General features: G+C 36.4%; 1 protein-coding gene across 2 annotated transcripts in view; it reads right to left on the reverse strand.

Annotated features, from left to right (window-relative positions):
- stk26 (serine/threonine protein kinase 26) overlaps positions 1 to 12859 on the reverse strand; it is a 30241-nt gene extending 17382 nt beyond the window's left edge. For both annotated transcript variants that reach the window (XM_067579024.1, XM_067579023.1), the window contains exon 1: positions 12511 to 12859. In XM_067579024.1, coding sequence (XP_067435125.1) covers positions 12511 to 12531 — 21 coding nt within the window. In that variant the 5' untranslated portion in view covers positions 12532 to 12859. The remainder of the gene's footprint in view (positions 1 to 12510) is intronic.
- Between the last annotated feature and the right edge of the window lie 3372 nt (positions 12860 to 16231).

Here is a 16231-nt window from a genome sequence, read left to right on the forward strand (position 1 = left end):
TCAAGAAAAGAGACAAATAATGTTCCATATAAATAACGTTGTCATATTTTCATCATGTTTTCCACCCTTTGAGGTTCGACTGCCGCTCCTTAATTATGGTCACTTCGTCTCGCCCTCTTCTTCTGCGATCGATTAATGGTATCACACTGGAAAATCAACGCTACCAGCTGTTGATTCCGATGCACCAAACTCTTAATATCCACATGACAGTTGTCAGTGGAAACACGCAGTTTAATAATTCTCATTTTCTTTCACCCATTTTCTGGAAATTTGGTTAAAATTTCCACTTGAAAAGGAAACTTGACACAAACCTCCTCTCAGAACAGTGTGTGTGTGTGTGTGTTTGACATATTGCTTATATGTTAGATATCACCTATTATCTCCTGACAGCTTTTTTACAACTCTTAATGACACTACAGCTTACTGAACGTCTTTATCATTCCTATTAGCCCACATAATCTGGTGACATCAGGCTATTGCCAGCACAGCTCCGCCTTGTCAACCACAGCAGAGGTCCAGTCAGACGCAGTTATTTAAATGACCTGCGAGGGTGTGAGTGGCCTTGAACATCTTTATGGTTCACTATTTTTGTTCACGTAATGTTTATTAGTAGCAAACACAACTTGCTATTGTCTTGTTTCCGTCTGTTTCATAACTACGGCTGAAACAATTAATCATTGACAGAAAATTTGCTGCCAACAATTATTATATTTCCTTCTATTTCTTCTTTATGTGTGTGCGTTTGTCATCCAAGTAAAGATTTTAATACTTATGTCCATAACACAGTCACAGTTTTTAAATTCGACTTCAGCTTTGACTCTTCAATGACTATCAATGATGCAACTACTATTTGCAGTTCAACATGTGCAAATATTCTGGACATTGCGGCTCCCTTAAGAGCTAGAAACCCCAAAACCACACCTCAGCGCTGGCTAACCAATGAGGTCAGATCTCTAAAGCAGTTATGGCGTAGGACTGAATAAAGATGGAGGTGTTCTAGACAGCCTGTAGACTTGGAGACTTTGAGGGTTTTAATGAAGACCTTTAATCAATCAGTGAAAACAGCCAGAGAGAAATATTATAATGATCTCATTAATAAACATAGATCAAACCCCAAGTTCCTCTTCAACGTTGTAAGTCACACATCAAGTCCACTCCCTGCTGTTGAACCATCTGTTGATAAATGTGAACAATTTCGATCTTTTTTTCTCTGACAAAATCAAAAACATTAGAAACAATATTTCATTTGTTTACCAGACTGTCACTGAACCCTCTCTTCCTTGCACCAACTGTACCTTAACTTCCTTTGATAAACCAACAACTGAACATGTAACTGAGACCGTTACCAAAATGAAGAAGTCCACCTGCTCTCTTGATATCATTCCTACAGATTTCCTTAAAGAAACCCTTGTCATAACTTGTCCATTTCTGGTGGATTTATCAACTTATTATTATATAACTCCTCACTTTCATCTGACCTTCTTCCTGGTTGTTTTAAATCAGCAGTAGTACAACCTCTCCTTAAAAAAACACGCTAGACCCAGTACATTTCCGGCCAATCTCAAAACTGCCGTTCCTTGCAAAGGTCAGCAGAACATATCATTTCCTTCATGAACGGTAATGGTCTCTTTGAGAAATTTCAGTCGAGTTTTAGGGCAGATCAAGAAACTGTACTCCTTAGGGTTTTAAAAGATCTTAGCAGCTGATTGTGGTCAACATACTGTTTTACTCCTGTGTATCCGTCTGTGGCTTTTGACACTGTTGATCATAATACTTGAATTGAACGTTTTAAAAATTGAATGGGCACTTCAGGTTTGGTTTTAGATTGGTTCAATTCTTATCCTTCAGAGAGGTCGTTCTGTGTGGAAACTGGGAGTTATCAATCAGCTTCAGTGCCGCTAAAATATGGAGTTCCACAGGGATTTGTTCTCAGCCCCGTACTATTTTCCATTTACATGCTACCACTTGGTCATATTATTAAGAAACACAGTGTTAGTTACCATTTCTATGCCAATGATACACCGTTATATCTCTCCTTTGACAGAATGACACCAATCAATTAAACAACCTCCACACGTGCACTACCGATATCAATGACTGGAAGGCGTCAAACTTTCTACATTTAAACTACAGTTAAAATCCTAGATTATTATTATAGGTCCAGACTCATCACAGAATTTCATTTCCTCCCATCTTGGTCTCCTCTCATCACACATCACTAACTCTTGCATAAACCTCAGTATTAGCTTTGATAACTACCTCAACTTCAACCAGCATATTAATTCTGTTGTCAAATCATCTTTTATCCAACTCAGAAAAAAAAAAAATCAGGTCTTTTTATCTGTCAGGAACTTCAAAACAGTAATTCATGCATTCATTTCATCCCAGTTAGATTACTGCAATACACTCTTCTCATGCCTTCCCCAACAACACCTAAATAAACTTCAGCTTATTCAAAATGTCACAACCAGACTCATCTGACTCACATCACACTGCATATTTGTAGAGCAAAAATCTTTTATCTAAGTTCCCAAGACAACTCAAGAGAAGCACTTTTTCTCCAAAAATGATTCTAAATCCTTCAGTGGTTGAAATTCTTGAGAGTTTTTGGAGTTAACAGCATAAACACCAAAACACATAAACATGAAATAAGTAAACACAACAGACTGTACTTGGAAGAGAGATTATATAAACTTGAGAGGTTATACTTTGACCTGAAAGAAGGAAGTTAAATATTCAATGCTGGCTTAACCATTACAGACCATGTGAGCTGTTTTGTTGACATAGATAAATTCTGTATTTCTACACAGAAACGTAACACAAGACCGTCATCTCTCACTGTTAAAAAACAGTTTCAGTTAATGCTTCACTGTAGGTTAAATAATGTTTAAAAAACTGTCTGGGAACACGCAGTCTGGGAATTTTAATTTTAGCTTATCAGTTACAGCCATTCAAGGAAAATTACATGAATGCAAATAAACTGACTTTCCAGATTTTAAAAAGGTGTTTCATGTTAATGTTTAACCAAAGCCACAATGTCAAGAGTGTGCTTTGATTATGTTGCTCATTCTGATAAATCCTTGGCAGTTTGGCCGCAAAAGTCCCAGTTCTAATTCCTCTGCCTTTAAGGAAGTCCACTGGAAAATCATTACTTAAATACAAATCATGTGTGAAGCTGAGAACTCACTGAGAAAGCTTTTTTGGAGTTTCTTCACTGTACATCCATTAACCTGAACAAATTGTTGGATAGTTAATCCAACTGGATGAAGAGTCTGAGCCATGCCAGTGTGCTGCTTAGTACATAATGGATAGGGGTGTAATGGTACGTGTATTCATCCCGAACCGTCACGGTATGGATGTTACGGTTCGGTGCGTGCAGTCGTGCAAAGAGTGACCCAAACAATTACTGTCAAAATAGTTTAATAATCCACTTAGTCCAAAGTGCAGAACAATAATTCTAGAGTACGTTTTGGCAGTGCATCACTTAGCTATAGCATGCTAATGGTTGTACGCTAGCTGGCTTAGCCAAGGTAGCCTGGTTACCCTGTAGTGTCGCTGCCGTCAGATTGACAAACGAGAGACCCGTAACATTGGCGGAGTGCAACACTATTATTAAAATATGCTCCGTTATCTCCATAGTGAAATGACACAATTTCTCGCTGTCCCACTCTCACCTCTCCATGATGGTCGGCTTCTCACTTGAAGCCGTTCAGAACAACGATAAAAACATTTGATTTCTGACGTGATCAGACGGCATGTCGTAAGAACCAGTTCTGAGAGAGAAAAATGTAGTTAAAGTATTGCAGTTAAAGTAGTGGTTTGGTCCCTCTGACTGATATATTATTCTATATGACATCATTAGATTATTAATAGTGAAGCATCAGCGTTAGAGCAGCATGATACTGTTGTAGCTGCTGGAGGTGGAGCTAGTTTCAACTACTTTATTTACAGTTAGACCATAAAATGAGCATACAACAGCTATCAGCAGGTGTCCTGACTCCTTGCAGGAAACAGAAAGGTTGCTTTCTTTTTCCACTGAAGCCTACTAAAATGTTTGAGAAATAGTTTCCACTGAAGCACAAATAAACTGCCTGAGCAACAGTTTCGCTCAATGAGCTATTGTTGGATGTTAGCATTTTCCAAAATAAAAGACTAAAATGTGATTTTCTACCTCTCTTTTTTTCCCTGCTGTACCAAAATCGTACAGAATTGTGACCACAAAACCGAGGTACATACCGAACCGTGAATTTTGTCTACAGTTGTGTACCCTAATTGTAGCAAAGGTGGGGAAATCAGCATCAGGTGGCGGAGATGCTGTGGTAAACTTAGATTTCATCTGTGCTGGCAGACAGAAAACATGACCTCTTCCATTTGGATTCAGCCACGTCACTTTTTTTGAACTGATAATCATGCAAAGATATTCTAGTAGAGCCCAAGATTAAAAATATAGACCTGGACATGTGCATGATCCGTCCCCTTTAAACGTTCAGGTTACTTGTTTGGCAACTCGACTTATATAAATAGTCACACTTTCTGTAAAAAAATACCTTTTTTAACTTTCAGAAGGTAGGTCAATTTTTCCATCCAGTAACTTTCCTGAACAATTTCAAGCCACAAGCAAAATCTTTGTCAAGTCTGTGTACTCTGTGTATAGTGTCATCAATGTTCCCAAGATACGTTACAGCACATTTTATATGACGTTAGACTACGCTTAAACAAAGACAGAAGATTTAAATATTACAGAGGAGGAACAAGAATTAACAGCAGTAAATGGACGCACACCTGAGTTTTACAGCTGTACTGTAGGTTAAATGGTGATAAGGGTAACACTGGTGATAAGAGGTGGATTGAGGTCAAAGCTGCGTAGATAGAAAGAACAAAGAGAAAGGCAGAGCTGGGTTTTAGAGGTCGGTGAACTCTGCCTGGTCCGTCAAACATGCAAACATTCAGCGGCCCAGGAAAACTTGGACAAGGCTATGGAAACAGTGTGTGTGAGGGACTAAGTGAGAAGCAGAGTGAGAGAGAGAGAGAGAGAGCGAGAGATCCATGTTTTTACTAACAAGTGGTGTCCAAATATCCAAACAAAAAAGCTGTACGAGTGTCTATGTATTATAGGTCAAAGGTCACAGCTGCTGGAGGAGGAAGTACAAACCCAGCATTCTCAAAAATGACCTTTGCAGAGACGCATCATGTGAAAATCTCACCACGCTTTCGTATATTTCCTGTTTCTTTTAAACTAAACTCAAAAAACATGATTTGTTGAGTCATCCAACCAGTTTTCCAAACACACTGAAGGACATTAAAACTGGTTGATTTTTAAAAAGATAAACTCTTCAAACATAGCTGTAATATTTTATCGTTACTAGCGCTAATACTTGAGTTTCTGTACCAATTCCAAAAAAAATCTTTCAACACCTTAATTTACCTTAACATACAAAACGCACCTGATTGGCTACTTACATGTTTACACACAGCGGTTAAAATGTAAATACACCCTGAGGCATTATGCCAAGTAATTGCGTCAATTGATAATGATGACTGCCGTAACAATGGTGATAATGGTTGTTGTTGTTGTATTTTAATTGTACACTTTGTACACTCACCGTTACAATATACTGTATGTAACTGTCTTGTGTGTCATTGGTACGTTTTTTTATGATTATCATTTCGACATGATCCTATTTTTATTCATTACTTCCTTATTTGGAGGGAGGATTATGACTCACATCAAAAAATTGGACAGTGAAGGAACCAAGAAATCCTGCAAACTTTGGATCACTTGTACTGAATGTAATTTATTAGTAAATTCAGTTATTTAGAAAATTAAGTGAGTGTGTGGAAAAATAATGATAAAAGGGGTTAGGGTTAACCCCTAGGTAACCCTAACCATAACCCTAACCTAAATAAATAAAACATTAAAGAGAGATATACAGTACAGTACAGTATATGCCAACCATTACAATGCAACTATTTCTAATATGCTAGAGAACACATGCTGAAATGAGAAATATAACAGGAACTATCTTAGTACTAAAAAAGTACCAAGTAAACAGATTAAGAATCTGACTGAGTCAATGCTGATGTTTAAGATTTTGATACGTGATACAACAGATACATTTTGGTCAGTTCTCAAAAATACTCTGCCACCCTAATCTGGAAAACTTGCTAAGTGGTTTCCAAAGTCGCTATGAGAACCAAAACAGCTACACAATGAGCTACAAAGCTCTGTAACGCCGAGGGGAGCCACAGAGTCGCTGATAATTCTCTGTAGGTTCATCTTTATAAACATGAAATATTCAGCTCACAGTTTTCTTTGGATATTTTAGGTTCCTGTTATGATCTGAGGGTTTGACAAAAAGACAACAATCCCCTATAGACCTGAAAATAACCTCATACATCTTCCCTCTTAAATAAACAATAAAACATATGTAAACAAAACCAGTGTTCTGCTATGATTCACACCACAGAAAAACTGACTCACCAACCACAGCTAAAACTGAAGAGTGGTTGGTTGGTGGTTGCAGCTAATTAATAATCTCGCCCAGATACACACATGCAAGCGAAGCGTCTCTTTTAAGTTTCAGTCTGGAGGAGGCTGTGATTATATCAGGACGGGAGGCCTGACTGTGAGAACTGGCTCTCTGAAAAAGGTGCAGCCATAGAAAAATTACAGAGAGCAGAAGAAGAAGGACACTCCCTGGTGTTTGAACAGGGCCACCTCTCTGTCGACACGCCTGCAGATGGTTTCCACTCCGCTAAACTGTGTCCCGTACCTGTTCACATCATCAGAGTGATTCACGGCAGGAAGGTTCACAGCACAAGTGTGCAGGAAAGTTCAGCTGAAACTTAAAGAACTGATCTCCTGAAGAACTTTAAGTTGACAAGAAAAACAGGAAGTCTTATTTTCTGTTTTTGTACATCAAGAATTGCAGCTTTTAGCACTTCAGCACTGACGCTTAAGAAAGTGAAGTTTAAAATCAAGATTCTCTGCTGTATTAAAGTTATTTTTTTTAGCTTTCCACTCATGAAATGCCATTGAACGTCTTAACTTGGACAGAGACAAATATGACAAGGCTTTAATGGTCTTTGTCTTGATGTTGTTGTCTTCGTCAGAGAGGAAATAATAAACCTGACATAGCGCCAAACTAACAATCATTTGATAAGGTATCGTTATAAACGTGTGAATCACTCAAAGGATTTCCCTTAAAAACAACCAGCACGTCATCCATCAATTAAACAATAAAAAAATCGTATAAAATCGGCATCATATCAGTTGTTAACAACGCTGACACGGATTTTAATCGAGAGACTCAGAGGAGCAGCTGATTGAGTTTCACAACGACAAGAAGCAAAGTTCAGTTTCATTATCATTGATAAAAACATCGCATTTTTGTTTCGTTGCTTCTAAACAGTGTTTGTGTTGTTGTAGATAAAGAAAACTAAAAATAAATCAAATATCTCTGAAATGACTGTTCTGTATGAAGTAAAACGGCTTATATTTATGACCACATAGCCAAAAACCAAAGATATTAATTTAACATCATATAAATCAATTAAAAACAAAGGGCAAATCATACTTTTTGAGAAGCTATGGTTTAAATATGGGGTATAACAAGGCATATTTTAGGCAGTGACTGACATGTTTGTGTCAAGAATGTAAAAAAAAAAAAAGAAAGAAAGAAAGAAAGAAAGCTTGAGAGAGAAGCTCAAACCCTTCCTCCTTTCTCACCATTGCACAGCTGGCCAATCACGGTGTGAAATGGGTGCTCTTGAAAGTGGGTGTTGCCGTTCTGAAAGTTACTGCACAGCTCCACGAATGTTCAATGTCAAAGATACTGAGTTGAAGTGTTGACCTTTCATTTTTCTCTTTGTAAAAGTTTGTGTATATCTACTTTCTGAAGATCTTTCCAGCTCTATATTTATATTCTGAGGCTTTACTGGAATTTTTGCATGATTTAAAGTCCCAAAAAACTCCTTATTTATCTTGTACTGACCCTTTGTGCAGCCCCTCAGTTCAGCCTCTGTCTAATTTTCCTAAAAAAAAACAATGTACAGACTCATACTAAAAATAATCGCTCTTAGTCATCACTTGTGACCCACTAGAAGTGTGTGACGCTGTATTTATCTGCCTGTATTTTCTTATTTTGTTGTTCAGGATGCTTCTGGGCGTCAACAGACCTCTCTCAGACATGCTGCTCTCTCAGGATCAAATTAGTCACCAGAGGACAACTGAACAACTAAACAATAACGACACTGATCACTGAAGTGTGTTAAATTCTTCTGACATAAGTGAAAGTAGTCTGTATTTCAGGCTAGGCCGGCCGCCTCCTCCTCCGCTATAATACGCTGTGGGAATCCCTGAAAGAGTTGATACAAAGACATGTGCCCGAGGCAGCAAATGTTACAGCTGAACAATTAACTTATTATTCGAAACAGACTGTAAAAGCATTGTAAATAATGGAGTCAGCTGTCGAACTTACGTAATAGCGGTTCTATTCCGAAAATACTTGAAGCTTAATTATCTGCTTTATGTATTTTTTTTTTTTTTTTTTTTTGCTAACAGGGTGTGAAAACCAGTATAAAGTGTCCGTGATAAGCTGCTAACCCACAAAAACATCAGCTGTCTGCTGCTGGTTGAGCTTTAGGAAAGATTTTCTAAGTGCTGGGATTTCACAACAGCACATCCATTGATATGAGGAAGGAAAAACTGAGGCGGTTCAGAGGTCTAAAGGTACGTGTGTGTGTAACTGTGACGTCCTGGAGTCCACAGAGCTCTTCTGTCTCCAGATGCACAAATTAATACAACTAGGCAGACGTTATGTAACTGGACAGTAACTTGAAAGAGCATAAGGGTTTTCATTAAGGCATTAACAGCACTAAGGCTGCAATTATTTTATAATCTAACAGACTGTGTTAGATTGACTGATTAGTGTACAGATTTTTAAAAAAATCTAGAGCTGAAACAATTATTTTCATTAGTTAAGAGTAAATAGCAGAAAACAAAAAAGTGATGCCATCAAATCTCTTTGTATTGTTGGACCAACAGCCTGAAACCAAATTTGCCATCATATAAGACCAAAAAAGCTGCAAATACTTGCAGTTGAGATGCTGGAAGGGCAAATGTATTAGTAATCAGTTGCTTATTACACTTCCACCTGATAAATTAAAGTCCAAAATTCACTCTCTTTTAGCTCTGTTTTTGGTCTCCACCAGCTCTTGAGGGAAATATCTTGCTCTTTAGCTGCTAAATGCTCTGCTATGTTCACCAGCTAGTCTACAGCTAACTGTTTTATAGCCTTTTTATGCAGGACAGGTAGTGTACAGTGGGTGTTTAAAGCCTTTTCAATGAAACAGCTGCCTGTTGCTGTAAAGTTGTGGGCTATAAAAACCAAAACAATGAGCTGAAAGATGCTAAAACGCTGCATAAAGCTGACCGAAGCAATCGCTTTCACTTTACACGTCGTCATTTGATTTATTGTTGATGTTGCAAGTAACGATTATTTTCATTATCAATTAATGTGTGGATTATTTTCTCGATTAATCGATTAGTCACTCTATAAAATGGTGAAAAATGTCAATCACTGTTTCCTAAAGCCCAAGATGAAACCTAAAATGTCTTGTTTTGACCCGACCAACAGTCTACAACTCAAAGATATTCATCTTACTATCATAGACGACTAAAGAAATCAGAAAATATTCACATTTAAGAAGCTGAAACGAAAGAAGCCGAGTATATTTTAATAAACAATGACTCAAAACACTTCATTGATTATCAAAATAGTTGGTAATTTTTTGACTAATGGATTGAGTAATCATTGCAGCTTTAAATTACCAGAGAATATTTAGACCAACAGACAAATAGTTGAAAATATCTATTTGATTTATAACTGAATGAAAAAACTAACTGCTAAAATATATTTTTAAATTATCTTTAACTTCTATTCATTTGTTATTTATTTATTCTATTATTTTTTTCTTGTAAGTTTATGTGGCGGTTAGACAGAAGAGATTTGTTTATTGTTGAAACCGTCGGGTGATTTGTACATCAACATTCCTGTCTGTCATTGTTTGTTTGCTTATGCTCCAATGAACAATCACCAATAAATTGTTCAAACTACAAAAAAAACAACTAAACTAACAACTAATGATTTAAATGATTGATATTTTTGCTGGAAAAATCATCTCAAATATAAAACTTCTGTCAATCCATAAATCAAGTTGCGTCTGCGTTACACAACAACATCCCACTACGCATCATCAATCTTCTTGGCAGCTACGACACATATTCCTGTCAGCCGTTGTGTTGGAGCAGCTGCTGCCGTGTGTCAGGTGCGTGTTGTCTTAAACAGCTCGTGACACCACTTCCGCCCCCGCCCACCTGGGGACGGGAGAGCAGGCAGAGCGAACAAGCGAACGAGCGAGCGAGCTGACAGCCAGGCAGCCTACAGGTCCCACAGGTAGACACACCTGAGAGCCGGACAAACAGGAGGCAGAATGGAGGCTTATTACTCACCTTACACACCTTTTCAAGTGGCAGTGACACAGTTTATCTACTGGTTTACCTTCAATAATCCATGACAAATACAATCCTATAATATATTTTATGGGTTATCATATAAATGGTGTTAAATCAGGTGTTTGGAACAGAATAAAAGACATTAAAACAATGTAAAGCCACTATCAAGCGACACAGACACAATACTAGAGCTGGAACAAATGGTAGATTGCAACTTTTTTTATTATAAATTAATAATTTGAGTCATTTTCTGATCAAAAATTACTAAACTATTGTGGTTCCAGCTTCTCCAATGTGAAGATTTGCTGCTTTTCTCTGTTTTATATAATTATAAACTAAATATCTAGAGTTTTTGGATTAGTTGTTGGACAAAATAAGACATCTCTCTTGGACTCTGTGGTTTTCACTGTTTTCTAATGTTTAATAGACCAAACGGTTAACTGAAAAATGAAGATGATCCTTACTTGTAGCCCTAAACAATATATGTTACCATAATAGTGTCTCTATGACACTATTATGGTAACATATATTGCAGACACACATTGGTCCCTGTGTGTATAGTCCTATTATAGCCCACATCATAAAGCAGATAACAACACTGAGCTAATAATATGTTTCATATGAATTGACAGACACACTGAGTCATTGAGGGGAATATGCTGTTACATGAATATTCAAATGACACAAAAAGTCACACAGAAAAGGCTGTTTTGGGGATACTATAAGCACCCCAAAGTGCTAAAAGGTGACTGCAAGGTTATTTTAACTCAGTATAGAGTACCAAAGTCACATTATAGTGACATCATGGGAGATTTAAATAGGTAAGGCCACAATAAACTCATTAATGAGTATCACTATCACAATAGAAGTCATTACATGTATACTAAAGGGAAATCATAAGAGATATAAACTCCATCAGGTCATCATAAATTCAAATTAGAGCACCAAAGTCTCCTTATAAGTCACTATTGGAATATTTTTAGGATGTCTTGAGATAAATAAACACCATATCAACTACAGAGTACAAAAGTCATATTATAGTGACATCATGAGAGATTTAAATGCCTACGGCCACAATAAACTCAATAAAGAGCACCAGCATCACAATAGAAGTCATTATAAGTATCTTAAAGGGATATCACGACAAATATAAACTCCACTGAGGTCACTACTAATTCAATTTAGAATAGCAAAGTCACTTTATAAGTCACTATAAGAATATTTTAACACCATATGATCACTATTAACTCAATATGGAGTACCAAAGTCACATTATAAGCCAACAGGAGTATTACAGGGACATCCTATGCAGTATAAACACCATAATAACTCAGTTTAGAGTATCAAAGTTTCATTTTAAGTCTCTGCAGGAATATTATAAGAACATACTGAGAGACGTAAGCACCATGTTAACTCAATATGGAGTACCAAAGTCACATTATAAGCCAATAGGAGGCTTGCAGGGACATCCTATGAGATATAAACACCATAAGATGTGTCTAAACTCAGTTAAGAGTACCAAAGTTTCATTATAAGTCTCTATAGAAATAATATAAAGATATATTAAAAGATTTTAACAACATAATGTCACTATTAACTCAATACGGAGAAGCAAAGACACACGTTACAAGTCACTGAAGGAGCATTTTAATAATATTATGTGTCATAATTTCACTATAAACTCAATACAGAGCACCACAGGGACACTAAAGTCACTTTATTGTGACATGTTTACGCTGCTTTAGCAACGTTACACAGACTTTTCTTCAAACTGGGTGCGGAGACCGAAGGCGGATCATTGAATTAAGTGTTCCTGGATGTTTTTTAGATCACATAAACACCGGCTAATGTGATTAAAATATATAGAAAATGGCCTGTTGTTGGACGATGCCGCCTCCACTGTTGATAAACTGGTTTAGTTTGCTCGTATGGACGCTTAAAAAACACCAAACAAAGCGTCAAACAGTCACCACCGCGTCCACCTTTACACTTACCTGCATACCAGGAACTTCCATGGTTACTTCGAAGTATGAACGCCCTTTTCCTCCTCCAGGTTTGTCTGTTTTCTTCTTCTTCTTCTTTGAGTCTAGCTTTCTTTTAATTCCTCTTTGAGCTTCACCTCCACAAGAACAACAACAACAACAAGGGGAAGAAAAAAAAACAACAAAACTTCCCCCCCCTTCAAAAAAAAAGCAGGTAGAAAATGTAAGAAATGGAGAAATGTATCCGATAGAAAAGGCGGTTTGTTTGCAGACAGCAGCTGCTGAAAAGAAATGAACAAACTACAAAACACACACACACACACACACGTCCTGCTGTGAGAGTCTGCAGCAAAAAAAAAAAAAAAAAAAAAAAAAAAAAAGTGTTGAGCAAACGAGGAGGATGACGAGCTGGTTACTGCCCACTGCAAGGGAGGAGCGACATGTCAGCTTTATGCATGAGGATGTCTACTGCCACCTTCCGCTGTGACTGTAACACTGTCTGCTTCCTTCTTTCTACTGTATTTACTGTGTTCAAACACTGTGCACACATGTGTTCATTCACAGCTGATCCTGCTGCCTCTAATAATGTACAAATCTGTGGTTTAGTTTTACGCAAATCAATTTGTAATGTGTTTTGTATGCAGAGGTTGAAATTAACCAAGTACATTTACTTAAGTATGGCACTTAAGTACAGTTTTGAGGTGCTTGTACTTTACTTAAGTGTTATCATTTAATGCTACTTTATACTTCCACTTCACTACATTTCAGAGGGAAATATTGTACTTTCTACTCCACTACATTTATTTAACAGCTTTAGTTACTTTTCAGATGAAGATTTGACACAATGGATAATATAACAAGCTTTTAAAATACAACACATTGTTAAAGATGAAACCAGTGGTTTCCAACCTTTTTGTCTTTTGACGTCTTACAAAAAGCAGTGTGTAGTCGGGGTCACATTTCACATGTCTAAGAGTTGTTAACAGCTCCACCAAATAGTGATTTTTCCCTCTAAACTTCTCACATGCTTTCATTTCAATAAATGTTCAAATGATCCAATATTTCACCAAAAATCAAAGATTAGAGAAAAAGTCCAAAAAACTGAAAACTTCTTCTTTCCTCTCCCATTAATCATCTCACGACCCCTCAGATTTATCTGCTGACCCTTTGGAGGGGCCCGACCCCTAGGTTGGGAACCACTGGACAAAACTAGCTAACTGTATATAAAGTAGTTCAAATATTTGAATAGTAACATGCTGCTCTAACACTGATGCATCAGTGTTAATAATCTAATGATGTCATACAGTATATAATAATACATAAGTCAGAGGGACAAAACAAATACTTCCACTTTAATACTTTAGGTACATTTTACTCCTAATACTTATGTACTTTTACTTAAGTAGATTCTTTCATGCAGGACTTTTACTTGTAATGAAGTATTTTTACATTGTTGTATTGGTACTTTTACTTAAGTAAAGGATCTGAATATGTCTCCCTCCACTGTCTGTGTGTGTTTTGCCTTTTGTTGAAGCAACAAACAGCATCAATAGCATGTGATATTGTTGTCCAATGCAATTATTATTATGTTATTTGATGTTGTGGGTACATAGAGACACAATTACTACAACATTCAAATATGGTGTAATGAAATGTTGCAGTGAAAGAAAGTGCTCTGAACTATTTCCTAACTTGCATTTTACAATTTTATCAGTCAGAATTTTTTTTTTATCATAAAGCTCCGAACACTTTAAAGTTATTACAGCAGTGTGTTGTATGAAAAAACGATGAAGCATGAGCCTTCTAATAGGCTGTGACATCTCATCTGAGATTCCACCTCCCTCTAACAGTGCGCTTTATCCTGCAGAGAGCGAATTATTGTCCTCCTATCTCATCCATCTCGCTTACGCAAATGAGTGTCTTAATTTGGTTAGTGGCAGCGTCATGTGCACTGTAAAACCAAATAAGTTCAAAATACTCAAAACTTTTGTCTCAACTGATCACTTAAGGAAATTAACTGTAATAATTTTATGAAGTACATGTGAAATGAAAAAAATATGTTTAGTTAACTTAATTTTTTTTTTTTTTTTTTTTACAATTTTATTGAATTTTTATACATGTAATTACAATAATACCAGTAGATTAAAGGGCAAACATAAGATCAAATAGCCACTGGTAAAATGGATTAGTATGAATATAATATATACAGAATGAATAATGAGAGATGTGAAAAATAAAGAAATAGGTTGGTGCACATACACAGGCTACTTCTTAACCTGCATACATGTTAAACACACTTACATACACTGCAGATCATCTTATGGCTCAATGAATGTGCAAAAAAAAGGAAAGAAAAAGGCCATTATGGGGACAACAAACCAGCAGTAAGTACTGTAAGTACTCAGACTTTAAAAATGTTTAATCTATCTAAACTTTAATATAATACTTACATTTTTAAATCTTTATATACATTATATATAAAATTCAATTGATTCAACGATGCTTAATAAAGGTAAATTCCTCATCCTTAACTCAGTGAATTTAATTGTACACAACTTACAGCCTGGGGGAAGTCTACTGAAAAAGGTTTTGTTGTGCTAAACTCAAACACAGATGGAAACCTAATCAATAGAATCACAACTAATCGCCTGAACGATTCACAAGATGTCAAATTTTCAGTTGTAATGCACATAAATAGGAATACAATGGCATTTCACACTGACGCACATTCCCAACATCGGGCTGAAAACAGGAAAGGCAGATTTCACACGGAGCTGAAATGCTACGTTGATTGTAGGAAAATGAATCAGCATCTATTCTTCTATTCTTCTTTTTTCTATTCTTTTTCTTTTCTGCTTTGTTTTTACTTTGTAGTTTTTTGCCTTTCTTTTTCCTTTGTTTTCCTTTGTTTTGTCTTTACTCTTTTGTTTTTTCCTTTTTTTGCTTTGTTTTTTCCTTTTTTGCTTTGTTTTTGTTTCTTTTGTTTTTCCTTCCAGTAGTCTAATAGTCTACTGAAAATGATTCACTATAGATCAAAGAGCTGCAACGGTTAGTCGAATAATTTCCATTTCCATAACAGATTCATCGTTTTGAGTCATTTTTTTAAAGAAGGAAAGTCCCAAATTCCCTGATTCCACCTTCTCAGATGTGAATATTCTCTGGTTTCTTTAGTATTTTATGACAGTAAACAGGTCAATGCTGCAGTTTTCAGACCTCATCAGCGTGTCATGTGATCAGGTACAGTGAAGAGAGAGATTGTTCCTCAGTTGTTCTTCTCACTCTTTATTATTCCACAACTTCTTATTCCACATTCTGTATGTTTTTTTGGGACCTTTCCAACTGCTGCATACTTTGTGCTAGAAAAACCATGCAATGTGACTCCAGTGCACTTTAATATTATAAGAATATCAGAGCTGCAACCCCTTTTTTTGTGCAATTAAAAGTCTAAATATGAAAACTTATCTTAGCTCAGTGCATAGCATTGGTGTCTTACATATATGAGGTTGTAGGTTCAATCCCACCTGAAGGCAATGTTAGTCTTGGTAGAATTTCAATACTATTCAGCTTTCAGCATTCACATGTGATTTCTTCACAAATTGCATTTTCTATATCATCTATCTATTCTATATCATAAAGGCTACATGTACTCAATGTATTTGGTAGAAGAAGCCAAAAAGGAAGAAGAGAATTTGAAAGTCAAATGAAAACATATTTGTGGCTCATGTCACCTTCA

Source organism: Thunnus thynnus, chromosome 22 (genome assembly GCF_963924715.1).
Source record: "Thunnus thynnus chromosome 22, fThuThy2.1, whole genome shotgun sequence".
NCBI lineage: Eukaryota > Metazoa > Chordata > Actinopteri > Scombriformes > Scombridae > Thunnus > Thunnus thynnus.